This window comes from Euleptes europaea, chromosome 8 (assembly GCF_029931775.1).
Source record: "Euleptes europaea isolate rEulEur1 chromosome 8, rEulEur1.hap1, whole genome shotgun sequence".
Classification (NCBI taxonomy): domain Eukaryota; kingdom Metazoa; phylum Chordata; class Lepidosauria; order Squamata; family Sphaerodactylidae; genus Euleptes; species Euleptes europaea.
Window position 1 is genome coordinate 24829324 of NC_079319.1, and position 15113 is coordinate 24844436.

The 15113-nt window shown below is 44.8% G+C and overlaps 1 protein-coding gene across 1 annotated transcript in view; it reads left to right on the forward strand.

Moving 5' to 3' along the window:
* Positions 1-13938, forward strand: part of RNF19A (ring finger protein 19A, RBR E3 ubiquitin protein ligase) — a 30631-nt gene extending 16693 nt beyond the window's left edge. Inside the window, exons 4-9 of the mRNA XM_056854546.1 lie at positions 403-565; positions 5384-5498; positions 6444-6605; positions 7410-7623; positions 10688-10831; positions 13173-13938. Coding sequence (XP_056710524.1) covers positions 403-565; positions 5384-5498; positions 6444-6605; positions 7410-7623; positions 10688-10831; positions 13173-13851 — 1477 coding nt within the window. The 3' untranslated portion in view covers positions 13852-13938. The remainder of the gene's footprint in view (positions 1-402; positions 566-5383; positions 5499-6443; positions 6606-7409; positions 7624-10687; positions 10832-13172) is intronic.
* The last annotated feature ends 1175 nt before the right edge of the window (positions 13939-15113 follow it).

Below are 15113 nucleotides of genomic sequence, written 5' to 3' on the forward strand. Positions count from 1 at the left end.
GTCTGATACAACCAAAATGAACTATGCATCTTGACCACTCATTCAGATATTTGTGTGAAATAAGCAAAGGGTTTTTTCCCCCTTGCCATTGCCCCCCATTCTATTTTAAAACGAATAGTTATTTATTTATTAGATTTTTATGCCACCCTTTCCTGACCAGGTCAGGCTGAGAGCAGCTGGCACACAAATATAATACAATTAAAACCAACCACGATTTACAATTAAAACTTTAGTATAACTAAAAAAATCCAATTTAGATGTAAGTTAAAGCTTCCGGTGTCTTAGGAAAGGATTTATTTACGATCACGTATTTTATCTGTTGGAGTGTTTAATTAACACTGCTAATTACTTGGGATTGTGACTCATCGGTTTGTCTTACTTACGGAAAGTTTCTTCTCCTAGCCCATCAGGCTGTACGTTCTGGGGGAAAAAGCCATGGAGTCGGAAGAAGAAAATACTGTGGCAGCTGGGGACGCTTGTGGGTGCACCTGTAGGAATTGCCTTAATAGCTGGCATTGCTATTCCAGCGATGATAATTGGGATCCCTGTGTATGTGGGACGCAAGGTAAGGTGGCCATTGGTTGCAGAACCAAGATTAATTTGTGTGCACATTAAAGGTATATTTGCGCAATTATTTTGCATTTTAATAGTTGGTAAGCCTCTCCCCACCCCAGTTCCACTTTCAGTTTGGCCTGTTTTTCCTAACTTCATGCAGCCGTGGTAAATTACTAGTGTTCTGTCACTGCTACATTTTAGAATGCAACAATCAGGTTGTTGAGAAGAACTACCAGAGGAAGCTCACTGCATCAGCTCTGAAGGAGCTGCTCAGTTTATCAGTTTCCAAGTATAATTCAAAGGGCAGGATTTGACTTTTCAAGCTACAAGTGACATGTTTTGATTATCTAAAGCAGGGGTCCGCAAACTCATTATTCAGAAGAGCCAAATATCAACAGTACAACGATTGAGATTTCTTTTGAGAGGCAAATTTCTTAAACTTAAACTATATAGGTAGGTACACTGTTTATTAACTTAATAAACTTTAATTAAAGTTTTAAGTCTTAATTAAACTATAGGTACACTGAATAAAACTTGATATCATACTTAATAGTGATCCTATTTATTGATAAAAATTAAATTCTAAGTCCCTGCCATTTCCCCCTCCCCGTCCAGAGTCCTCATCTGGAGGCCTGGCCTACCGCCATAAAAGCCTATTGGTTGACCTGGCCTATGGCGGAGTCCCATTGGGAGGCCAGGTCTACCCATTGGCTTTCTTGGCAGTAGACCTGGCCTCCGGAGGCCCATAGAAGCCAATTGGTAGACCTGGCTTCTGAAGGGGGGCTTTTTCCCCTCCTCGGAGTCCGAGTCTACCGCCAAGAAAGCCAGTGGGTAGACATGGCCTCCCAATGGGACTCAGCCAGAGGCAAGGTCTACCAAAGGAAGCCCACCCCGCCCAACAGCTGATAGGCGGGCGGGGCGGGCCAGGAACTGCCGAGCCACCCGCCCAGCAATCGCGCAGCTAGAGGGGAGGGGAGGCTTTAGCCTCCCAACCATTGAGGGCAAGGGAAAGGGGGACCCAGCCATTCTCCACGGTGGGGGGGGGTGGAGAGACAGCGCGCCCGCTCTCCTGCTCTCTCTCTCTCTCTCTCTCTCTCTCTCTCTCTCTCTCTCTCTCTCTCTCTCTCTCTCTCTCTCTCTCTCTCTCTCAGGCGCGCCGGCCCCCTAGCCCGGCTGCCGGCCCAAGCGGGCGCAAGAGCAGGGGCTCCGAACCAAGTTTGGAGAGCCGCGCTCAACGGGCCAAAGAGCTGCATGCGGCTCGGGAGCCGCGGTTTGCCGAGCCCTGATCTAAAGGAATGCCGTTACACATCTCTTGCCCTTTTCCTTCCTCCTGTAATCTAAGATCATATGAGGAAGCTCTCTTGGGGTACCAGCATTTATGAGAGATTGTGGAAGCATCCAGGATCCTTCTTGGGAGAGGTTCCAGAGTTTTAGATTTCCCTAGACCAAGGAGACTCATCTCACCAGTTCATTGCTGTTGTTTTGAATCCTGTTCAGAGGGGCCTTCTGATCTGAGATTATCCAAAAATGAGTTTTAAAAAATAATTATGGATAGTTGGTTTTATAATTCTCACTGTATTTGTTGTTTGATATTACTGTCTTTTTAGATTAGTTTTCTTGCGTCGTGGTGGTTTTATTTCGTGTAAGCCCTTTTGGCAGCATTGCTGTGAAATGGGGGGGGGGCAAAAAACCAAGCCTCAAAATGTTCAACAATTCATGCCATGCTATAATCTGTTTCTCTTGCTGAACCATCATTTGTTTTCTGTCACGTTCTGTCTTCTGTTTGTGGGCTACTCTGTTTATGTAATGCAACCTCTAAAGCAGAGGAGATGGCTTGGTACTCTTGGCAGTGCTGGTGTAATCATCAAGAGCAGTTTCAAGTGTTTCACGCTCCAAAATGATTGCTATATTTTCAGGTCTTTGTCTGGTGCAGGAAGTTAAGTCACCCATGGTCCTTTTGCTGAAGCTTTTTTGTTAATGTAGTGGCTACAGCTTTACTACTTGCCTACAATGTGACCTGTGCCTGGTAGGCCTATGGTCTAAGCAGAACAATGATAGTTTGGAAAACAGTAATGACACTGGGAGGGTGGCGTAGGGTTAACATGCAACTGACTGCACCAGAAACGAGTTATGTGGTATGCAAAAGAATATTGGAGTTTTTAGGTCAGCAGTTGTACAGTATAAATCCTTTACTTTAATGATATCGTTCACATGGCCAATTTGTCCCTGAACAATGTCACACTGAAAATAAGTAAAAAGAAAAAGTAACTATCTAACTAGCCCATACATAAATTAATATTTTTAATCTTAATTGTCTGGGAAAGAAATTTGGCAACTGCCAATGTAATATTAAAATCCACCCCTGCTAAAATAACCCTCAAATTATCCAATTTGGAGACAGATTTCTGGATAAAAGGCTTTATCCATCTGCCTCAGCCTCGCTGAGCACGTCACAGCTAAACAAAGCGTGCTGAACAGTGTCTATTTGGCCAGAACCACATTGACATACTCTCTCACAATACAGTACCCTATTTAAACGACTTATTAATTCCCTTGATGGATGGCATTCAGTCTAGCCAACATAAATAGTTGTCTGTATCGCAGGATTATCAGAAAATCAAAATACATTGGGAGCGATTGCGGCAAGTTTAGACCTAGGTATAGAGGTGAGCACACTCTACGTGCTCTAATTTTAGTACTTCCAGAGTCCAGTTTTTGCAAGCAGCTCAAGATGGAGGAAAGATTGTCGAAGGCTTTCACGGTCAGAGTTCATTGGTTCTTGTAGGTTATCCGGGCTGTGTAACCGTGGTCTTGGAATTTTCTTTCCTGACGTTTCGCCAGCAACTGTGGCAGGCATCTTCAGAGTAGTAACACTGAAGGACAGTGTCTCTCAGTGTCAAGGGTGTAGGAAGAGTAATATATAGTCAGAAAGGGGTTGGGTTTGAGCTGAGTATTGTCCTGCAAAAGTAATGTGCTAATCATTGTCCTGTAAGTATCAGGATAATGTGCTAATGCGGATATGGTATGTTAATATGGAACCATTGTATCCTGAAGTGATCTGTTAATGGGTGTAATCCAAAGCTAATCTGCATGGCTATTGTTGAATGTTGTCTTTGTTAGTCTGGAGGTTTTCAGAACAGGAAGCCAAGCCTTATTCATTCTTAAACTCTCCTCTTTTCTGTTAAAGTTGTGCTGATGTTTATGAAAATTCAGATCACTTCAGGATACAATGGTTCCATATTAACATACCATATCCGCATTAGCACATTATCCTGATACTTACAGGACAATGATTAGCACATTACTTTTGCAGGACAATACTCAGCTCAAACCCAACCCCTTTCTGACTATATATTACTCTTCCTACACCCTTGACACTGAGAGACACTGTCCTTCAGTGTTACTACTCTGAAGATGCCTGCCACAGTTGCTGGCGAAACGTCAGGAAAGAAAATTCCAAGACCACGGTTACACAGCCCGGATAACCTACAAGAACCAATGGAGGAAAGAGTTTCCGATGACCTGTGCTCTTTTAGGTCAGAAAGAGAGATTCCTATAGACTGGATACGACGTTCGACCAGTTTACTCCATGGGGTTTGATAAGAGGGTTTGGAGTAGATGTAAATATCCATTCAACTCCGTGGAGAAATAAATCTTAACCCAGAATCTAAAGGTTGCAGCCCAAATCTGAGTTTCAAGGGAGCTAAGGCCCAGTTCAGCACGCAATGATACCCCAGTAACACAGTTAGGAACACCAGTAATTTTACAAGGAAATGATTCAGAAGGGAATTGATTGATTCTCCACAGGCTTCAACCCAGATAGGCGCACCGTTTAGAAACTGTGATCCTACTTTACTGTTAAAAACAGTAATGGCAGCAGGAATGTACTGACCAGTAAAAAGGTAAAGGTCCCCTGTGCAAGCACCGGGTCATTCCTGACCCATGGGGTGACGTCACATCCCGACGTTTCCAAGGCAGACTTTGTTTGCGGGGTGGTTTGCCAGTGCCTTCCCCAGTCATCTTTCCTTTACCCCCAGCAAGCTGGGTACTCATTTCACCGACCTCGGAAGGATGGAAGGCTGAGTCAACCTTGAGCCGACTACCTGAAACCGACTTCCATTAGGATCGAACTCAGGTTGTGAGCAGAGCTTTTGACTGCAGTACTGCAGCTTAACACTCTGCGCCACGGGGCAAGTACAGGATAAGTAATAAGCAACTGGGGAGAGCGACATGACAGTTGCAGGTAGTTATTAAAAATTTTCATGTTAAAATAGAGGGGATCCCCAACCTTCCTGAGCCAGTGGGCACTTCTGGAATTTTGACAGACAAAATGGCTGCCGTGGGGGGGAGGGCACTCACAATACGACTGCTGTTAGGGAGGCTGTCACAAAATGCAGGGAAGGTTCTGGCCAGGCATCCTCCTGTGATACAGAGAGCTGTTTCTGAATGGGTGCTCTCTGCAGATCCAAAGGTGATGCCTTTTGCTTCCAGTGAGTTTGAGGAAGGCCTGTTTGCTTTAGGGAGGAAGTGCTTTTGGAAAGAAGCAAGTGGGTGCCTGGAAAGGGGCAGGCGCCATTGTGTCTATGGGTGCCATGTTTTTTCCTAGATCATGGAAAAATCCATGCACAGAATTGATGAAGTAACTGGACCCTTTATATGAGACCTTTTCTAAAGCCTAGGGTGTAACCAAAGATATTTTAAGCACATTGGTTTGAAAATGTTACAGCTGCATAAGATAAACACGTTACTTTTCACTTCCTAGTTTTGCAGCATGCTAAGTGTGATGGGTTACATGTCCTGAAAAAGCTTCCTTTTTGTTATCCTTCAGATTCACAATCGCTATGAAGGCAAGGACATTTCAAAGCATAAGAGGAACTTGGCCATTGCAGGTGGTGTAACCTTGTCTGTAATAGTTTCGCCAGTTGTAGCTGCAGTAACTGTAGGTAAGTAAGCTTATAAGGAAAGTACTGGAAAAACTCTTGTAATGAATTAAAACCATTTGCAGCACTTCTACTGTAAAACTGGGGCACCAAGAATGGCTATTACTGATGTTGTTAGTAGACGAGGTCCTGGAAATAAAAGGTAAAGGTAGTCCCCTGTGCAAGCACTGGGTCATTACTAACCCATGGGGTGACCTCACATTCCAACGTTTACTAGGCAGACTATGCATAAAGGGGTGGTTTGCCATTGCCTTCCCCAGTCATCTATACTTTACCTACAGCAAGCTGGGTACTCATTTGACCGACCTTGGAAGGATGGAAGGCTGAGTCAACCTTGAGCTGGCTACCTGAAACCAACTTCCGTTGGGATCGAACTCAGGTCATGAGCAGAGCTTTTGACTGCAGTGCTGCACCTTACCACTCTGCTCCACGGGGCAATAAACCCAGTATAAAGATGTATGAAATGTTTTAACAAAAGAACTGCAGCATAATTCCTTCTCCAGTGTTCCTCAGTTTTTTTTGTCTAAAAGCTCTTGTAGATTCCTCTTGGAAAACCAGAACCTTATTTTAAGGGATTCACATATATGGTTAGAGATATACACCAGCCTTTTGTGTTCCACTGGCCCAATAATCCCAGTGGAAGAATCAGATCATAGATGGAAGGAGTTATATGCAAACCTGCTTCTTCCATTGAAATGAATGGTGAAACCATTAGAAGTGGAGGATCTTCCTGAGCATAGAGATACTATTGTGCCTAGAAGGTACTGGCAGGTTTGGGGCAAATACCATTTGTATTTGTGGTATGAATTCTGTATTTCTTTTTCGGTGTCTTCCACCATACCCCCCTTACACAGTGATTACAAGAAATATGCAGTGGTTTACTTGAAAGAAATATGGAATGCGTGCTGTAGCCTTATTGACTATAGTATCCTATATTTTCCCTTTCAGGTATTGGTGTCCCTATTATGTTGGCCTATGTGTATGGAGTAGTTCCTATCTCCCTCTGTCGAAGTGGAGGCTGTGGCGTATCTGCCGGCAATGGAAAGGGTGTCAGAATAGAATTTGACGATGAAAATGATATAACTGTTGGTGGAACACATGCAGCAGTAGGTAAGTAAGATTTATTTTGGCTGGGGTGGTGGTCGGTAGCATTCAGTGGATTACTCAGTTCTAGACTAATCCATGCAGGTAGCTGAACTGCAGGACACTTTGCACACATGCGTGCTTGCATATCTATGAACTGTGGCTGTTCGGAATACAGGTAACATCTTCACCTCTTGCACTGTGTGAGCCAGCATGGTGTAGTGGTTAAGAGCGGTGGGTTGGCGTGGTGGAGTCTGATCTGGAGAACCGGCCTTGATTCCCCACTCCTCCCCATGAGTGGCGGAGGCTAATCTGGGGAACTGGATTAGTTTCCCCACTCCTACACATACGAAGTCAACTGAGTGACCTTGGGCTAGTCACAGCTCTTAGAGCTCTCTCAGCCTCACCTACCTCACAGGGTGTCTGTTGTGGGGAGGGGAAGAGAAGGTGATTGTAAGCCAGTTTGATTCTTCCTTAAGTGGTAGAGAAAGTCGGCATATAAAAACCAACTCTTCTTCTGTGCCTGGGAGTGATTCCCTTCTGTCCCAAGATGGTGGCTGCACCTATTTGAGTTTTTGAAAGTTATCAGCAGTTTTGACTGAAGGGCATATTTTTCAAAGGTACCTAAAATCTGTCAGTACTGAATTTTTTGGTACCTTGAGTGTAAAGTAGGACGGATGGAAAATCTTAGCTAGCACAGCCATGACTGCTATGGTTTTTTCCAAGAGCAAAGTTTTCCTCTATGCTAAACGAAATTGAATGGAATATTTTTCCCCCTGTGAGCTTGAAACACCACCCTTTTAATTTTTTCCGTTGTTGTTGAAAATGCAGATACTACGTCAGTAGCAGAGGCACGTCACAACCCTAGCATAGGGGAAGAAAGCGTGGCCGGGTTGACCGGAAGTCTGAGTGCAAGCGGCAGCCACATGGACAGGATAGGAGCCATCCGAGACAACCTCAGTGAGACAGCCAGCACGATGGCTCTTGCTGGAGCTAGCATAACAGGGAGTCTATCGGGAAGTGCAATGGTCAACTGCTTTAACAGGTAAGAAAACCCACTCCCGGCCTTGAAACAAAAGCTTCTAGCTTTATATGTGGCTGCAGTTAGCATTTGGTATTTGCAGCTGCTGGTACATTCTGAGTATGGTCAAAATGCCTCCTGGGAAAGGGAGTGGCGGCCTCTGTTTTGAAATGGGCTGTGATGTGTCCATGACTTAAGAAACCTACCCTGGACCCCAGGAGATTTGAGTAAATTATCGACAAGTCTCAGATGTTCCATTCTCGAGCAAGGGGGTTGAATGGGTGGTGGCTGGATTACTGCATGGGGTGGGTAGTTTGCATCCTTTCCAGTCTGGTTTCAGGCCTGGTTTGGGGTCTTGGTTTCCCTTGTGGGTGACCTGTGCTGGAAGGTGGATGGAGGGAGCACCATGAACCTCTCAGCAGATTTCAGTACCATCAATCATAGAGTCATAGGGCTGGAAGGGACCACCAGGGTCATCTAGTCCAGCCTCCTGCACAATGCAGGAAATTCACTACTACCACCTCCCACAGCCCCACTGACCCCTACTCCACAACTACCTCCCCCCACACCCCCAGTGACCCCCACTCCACACCCAGAAGATGGCCCCAAAAATCCTCCAGAATCTGCCCTAGAGGAAAATTGCTTCCTGATCCCAAAGAGGCGATCGGCATTTCTTTGGGCATGTAAGAAAGGGCCATGAGAGCCAAACTCTGACACAACTCTTCCTGCCCTCCCTCTCACGATCTGCCTAAGGTCATAGAATCAGCATTGCTGACAGATGGCCATCTATCCTCTGCTTAAAAACCTCCAAAGAAGGAGAGCCCACCACTTCCCAAGGAAGCCTATTGCACTGAGGAACCGCTCTGTCAGGAAATTCTTCCTAATATTTAGTCAGAAACTCTTTTGATTTAATTTCAACCCATTGGTTCTGGTCCGACCTTCTGGGCCAACAGAAAACAATTGTGGGATCGACTGCCTATCAGGGTTGGGACTGAGAGGTACCATTTTGTGATGGTTCCATGCTACGTGGAAGGGTGCTTCTGGGGAACTGATATTTGTTCCCTTGAGCTCTGCTCTGTGGGGTCCCATAAAGATTCATCTTGTCCCCCATGCTCTCTAAATCTCTAGATGAGGTCATCTGAAGATTTGGGCTGGGTTGTCATTAATGTGCGGATGACACTCAGCTCTATCATGCGCTTTGGGTGGATCCAAGGGAGGCTGTAGAAACCCTGAAGCGGTTCCTGGAAGCAATTTTGGGGTGGGTGCAAACTAAGAAATTGAAGCTTAATCCTGACAAGACAGAAGCACTATTGTTGGGTGGAAAGTCTGACCCAGGATTTAAGGTGGCACTGGCTCTGGATGGGGTTGTTCTCCCATTCAAGAAACAGGTCCATAGCTTGTGGGTGCACCTGAACCCAGGCCTACTGCTGGATAAGTGGCTGGCAGCTGTGGCCAGCAGTGCTTTTCACTAGCTTCAACTGGTTAGCCATCTGTAGTCTTTCTTGGGCAGAAAAGATCTGGCCACTGTGGTGTAAGCCCTGGTAACACCTAGATCAGATTATTGCAATGTGCTTTATATGGGGCTGCCTTTAGAAGGTGTTCAGAAACTGCAGTTGGTGCAGAATGCTTCAGCCAGGATGTTGACGGGAGTGGTTCATAGGGACCATACCACTCCAGTCCTGGCCCATTTATACCGGCTCCCAATTTGTTTCCGGGGCTAGTTCAAGGCCCTGTATGGCTTGGGACCAGCATACCTGAAGGACCACCTACTCCCATACCTGATGGCCAAGATAATCTTCCGAGACCCTGCTTCTGAGATTAAGTGGGTGGAAACCCAAGAGAAGGCCTTCTTGACCAAGCCACCAAAACTCCAGAACTCTTCTCAGGGATATTCATCTGCCCTTTTTGTCACTGTCTTCTGCCAGCAGGTGAAGGCTTTTCCGTTTCATCTGGCATTCCCTCAGTGGTCCTTCCTTCCTGCCCTATCGCTCAGTTATTGTCATATGTGTTTTAGTTTTGGTTTTAATTGTTATTAAGATGGATTTTTATTATGCCTTGTTTTTTTTAGCAATTTTAGTGGCCCTAATTGGGCAGAAAGGCAGCATACAGATTTTGTAAATCAATAAATAAAATATTATGGGTCTCATGAAAATAAGTGGTATGTATGTTTTTTAAAAAGAATAGTCTATACTTTAAATAAGAGCTCTGATCACTTATTTCTGCACTTCTCCCTACATTGAATAATGTGCAGGGTAGCATAAAGAGCCATTGTGGTATAGTAATTAGAGTGTCAGATCAAGGTTCAGGAGACCCAGGTTCAAATCCCCATGTTTCCATTGAAGCTTGTAGGGTGACCTAGGATCGGTCACACACACTCAGCCAGACCTACCTCATGGGGTTGCTGTGAGGAGAAAATGGAGGAGAGAAGAACAATGTAAACTGGAGAAAAGCAGAATATAAATAAAGGAAATAAATCCCAGCCTGCTTTTGATGGGCTTCATTCTTGATTAACTTAGGGAGAAACACAGGAAACATTTGTCTCATGGATCATTTTAAAATTCATGGATCTTAACGGGTTGGAAAGCTTTTTGATTGCTTCCTCAGTGCAGATTCATCTTCCCTACATAACTGAGCCTGGGGAAGAATCTGTAACTGTGGCAACTTCTTACCATATTCCAGTTTGTGTGCTCTGGACATTTGACACTTTATTGTAGAGTACCTTTGAATGCCAGTTGCTTAGGGGCACCAGCAAGGCGCCATACTTGTGGGCCTTGCAGGGCATCTTGTTGACCACTGCGGGAGGCAGGATAGTAGACTAGATGGAGCACTAGTCTAATCCAGCAGGGTTCATACATTCTGAACTAATAGAGAAGCATTTGCTTTAATTTACTACGTATTAGGATTAATTTTTGTGGCTAACAAAACAGGAGTAACAAGAGAGAGTGTTTCACCTCAGAAAGAAACCATGTGTTGTTAGAAATTCACAAAAATCTGTCAGTTGTAGGAAATTTGATTGTCAGTGAAGTAATCCAAGAGTGGTATCCAAATCGGCAGATAATTACTGAAATTATTAAATTTTCTCCCCAAGGTTGGAAGTCCAAGCAGATGTTCAGAAGGAGAGATGTAGTCTGAGTGGAGAATCGGGCACGGTTAGTTTAGGAACAGTTAGTGACAATGCGAGCACCAAAGCAATGGCTGGATCCATTCTTAATTCCTACATCCCACTGGACAGGTAAGACTGCAGCAGGGAAAGGGTGTGGAGGGTAATCTATTGTAACTCTAGTAATTTGGGGGCCAATGGTAATCACTGGGGGGTGATGGAGAAATGCTGATCTCCCCCCCCCCAATAAAAAAACAAAACCCTCTAGATTAGGCTCTTGAGGGCCACCTCAACAAAACTTGCAACTGCTTCATAAGCAACAAGTATATTCAGCTGTTGGGGGAAGTGGCTCTTTTTAATTTACAAACCGTATTCCCCTCTTTTGCTGCCTTTGCCAACTTGACTGCACTATCATTCTCTCTGGTAGCCAGCTTTACTCTTGTTACTTTCACTTCTACTGTGTTGATAGATCTCTTGTATGATTATGGTCACGTTTGTAAATAGCCACTTGCTAGGTTGCTTATGGCAAGTAACAGTGGTTCACAGCTGAGCAAGATTGGGAAGTCCATGCCCAAGGTCAGCACCTGCAAGAGTGGTCATTTTCTAGGACACAGAGACTAGGCACCACCCACTAGTATACACAAGTTTCTGTTTATGGACTGACCAGAAACTCCCTTCCATTCCTCGGCCATTCCTACAGTGCATCCAGGGAGTGGTGGGGAGCAGGGAAGGGGGTCCTAGCAAGACAGCCGCATCTGTGGAGGTGGCAGAAAAAGAGGGGTTCTGAGGTCAGGCCGAGCACGGCGGTGCTCCGTCGCTCTGCCTTGTCTCACCTTCCACTCACTGCCTGCCAAGACGTAAAGCCAGCTAGCACTCATTGCCTGCAGCAATGGCCAAGCAGCAGCAGAACTTGGCCATTGCATCCCTGTGTGAAGAGGCCCTTGCCTTCCCATGCTGATGGTGTGAAGTGGGTGGGGGGTGGGGAAATGTGTATACTGTCTAGTGGGCTTGGCCCAGCAGTCCCTTCCAGTTTAAAAGGTAAAGGTAGTCCCCTGTGCAAGCACCGCGTCATTACTGACCCATGGGGTGACATCACATCCCGATGTTTACTAGGCAGACTATGTTTCAGGGGTGGTTTGCCATTGCCTTCCCCAGTCATTTGCACTTTTACCCCCAGCAAGCCAAGTACTCATTTTACCGACCTCGGAAGGATGGAAAGCTGAGTCAACTTTGAGCTGGCTACCTGAAACCGACTTCTGTTGGGATTGAACTCAGGTTGTGAGCAGAGCTTTTGACTGCAATACTGCAGCTTACCACTCTGCACTACGGGGCTCCCCTTCCAGTTTACACATACACAAACAGGAACCTACAAAACTCGGGGCGGGGCGGGGGCAGGGAATTCCACTGGCCGGCCAGCCTGCCTTGCTCACACAGTGGTGGGGGCAGTGGCAGCAGCTCCCGCTCCTCCTCACCTGCCTGTAGCGGTGGCAGCTCTTTCTTCTCCTCACCCACCTGGCATGGTAGTGGCAGCCATTCCCACTCCTGCCCACAACATCCTCTCCTCTGCCTGACAACTACCTGGTGGCAGTGGATGGGGTCAGACCAGTAATGGTCAGTGGAAGATGTGTTCCAGGCAAGAGTGAAATAGACAAGAACCATACACAAAATACTACAATGTAGAGCAACCTTTATAGTGTCTAAGCATACATGTAGACAAATATTACAGTCCAACCTCACATGGGGGTAAATAAGACAGAGAAATCCAATAAGACGTGAAGAATACTGATGGTCAAGTAAGTGTGGATGCTGAACAATGATCCAACATGGATCAAAAGGGTCCAAAAGAGATCAAAGAAGGAGATGGCCATTCCGGATACAAAGAAGGAGACGGCCATTCCGTTTCTGCCATAGGCTTCATCAGTCATTCGATCTCAGAGGAGTCTGTGCATAGTATTCAATTCTTTCATAGGGCATTTAAGCCTCTTGCCATATTAGATTCAGATCATTGCATTTGATCTAAGGGAGGCGCCTTTTGATCCATTTTGGATCATTGTTCAGCATCCACACTTACCTGTCGGTCAGTATTCTTCACGTCTTGTTGGATTTCTCTGTCTAATTTACCCCCATGTGAGGTTGGACTGTAATGTTTGTCTACATGTATGCTTAGACACTATATAGATTGCTATACATTGTAGTATTTTGTGTATGGTTCTTGTCTATTTCATTATATATATTGTTCCAATCTTTAGCTTGTTGTTGTTGTTTTCGTTCATAAGTTGTTTTTTACAACACTGTTTTTCATTTTTGACTTGTTTGTTCCAGGCAAGAGTGGCATGAAAAGTTTGCTTATGCTAAACCTTCTACTAGTTTTGTTCTAAACTGCTTTGATCGTCTTTGCGTTTAGCCGAGACACGTTCATAACTTGCATTCTGCTACATTCTTAAAGATGGCATTTCCCCCCTTTCTTTTATAGAGAGGGCAGCAGTATGGAGGTGCAAGTAGACATTGAATCGAAGCCCACGAAATTCAGACACCACAGCGGAAGCAGCAGTGTTGAGGATGGCAGTGCGGCGTGCCAGAGTCATGCTGGTTGTTCGTCGGAAAACAAATCTGGCACCACCAAGTGGTGCAAAGATGCAACAGCAGGGAAAAAATGTAAAGGTAAACTAAGGAAAAAAGGTAGCATGAAGATAAACGAGACCCGAGAGGACATGGATGCTCAGTTATTGGAACAGCAAAGCACAAACTCCAGTGAATTTGACTCTCCTTCTCTCAGTGACAGTATCCCATCTGTAGCCGATTCCCACTCCAGTCACTTTTCGGAGTTTAGTTGCTCTGACATGGAGAGTATGAAAACCTCATGTAGCCACGGCTCCAGTGATTACCATACTCGCTTTACTACCGTTAGCATTCTCCCAGAGGTAGAAAACGACCGCTTAGAAAACTCTCCACACCAAAGTGGCAATTCTTTGCTCCTTCCAGTTACTCCAAACTCAGAAGTTCCTCAACTGAGTTACATTGCTAAAGAATGTGTTTATAATGGGACCTCCGGCAGTGCAGACGTGGGTACTAGTGAAACACTGAAAGAAACAAACAACAACCATTCACAGAATGCTGTGGAGTTAAACACTGCAATTCAGACTGAGATTTAAGCCTGTTAAATGCTGCAGAAGTTTATGTACCACTAACGAACCCTTGTCTGACAGCTGGCCGGGTAATTTTTTTCGAGTGGCCAGCCGAAGCAAGGCTTCAATGCAATTTACATTTTGTACGTCTCTATAAAGATAGAATGTTTTGTGTGGGACTATGTGAAGTAACATGAAGGTTTTAACAAGTGCATTACAATGAAACAATGTGGATCTTTTGTATTCTTGCCATAATTTTGCTTGAAGATCTGTGCTAAGGTACTTGGAGGGGAATGAAGGCTAACTAGCATTTATCAAAGAAGTGAGAATGTTCATGTGAAACTTCTACTAGTGGACTTTCAGGTGCACAGTTGTGATTTAACATCATGAATAGTACACACCAAATAGTACATACCTGGAGTTGCAGTAACCATGCCAAATAAGTTTTAGTAATACTAATTTTCTACCTGGGGAAAGATGTAATTATTATTATTTGCATTGGAATGAACCGGCTGTCTCTGGAGTGGAATGTAATCTGTGAATGCTGAGACACACAGTCTTTGAGCGAGGTTATGGCATTTATCATAACTTTAAATACAAAAAAACGGTACTTGATATATGGTAGGTAGCAAGGTGACGTCTCCTTATCAAGAGAGCAGGGGGGAATGAATTATATTTGCAACTGACAGCAGCAGATAAGGTAATGATATGCTGTATAAAGTTTTGTATTTAAATCATTTAATTTGTAATCATTGTAGAAAAGCTGATACAGTCACCTTTTACCAGGGGACGTCAGTTATGCTGTTTAATTCTTGGTGCCTTTGGAGAAGACTGGGGTCTAAGTGCCTGGTCTGTTGATGATTTCTCTGCGTAGTTTTCCAGAATGTCCTCCTCTTTGTCACTTCTTTGGAATCCGAAGGAAAACTACAGGAAATCAACCGACTATGGTAGATTAATGGGTATCATAATACTGAAATATTAGCCTACCAAAGACTCTCTCAGGCTTTTAGCGGATAACCTTTCTCACATCCCTTTGCCAGTCACATGCACAGAAATAAAGCACAGTGCAGAGCTTGCACAAACACAGCAGATGGGCTTCAAAAAAATCACTGGTTTTGGGGTGAGGGGGCGTCTTCCTCTTGCTTATGGAGGATGTTCAGCTGAATGAAGCTAGCTCAGGCGCCTGCACTGTTAGATGCCTGCTATACAATTCATGATGAAGCGTGCCACCTCCCTCTTTCCGAGAGAAAAAGAGAGGTGGGATCTTCACATAACAGTCTCCAATATTG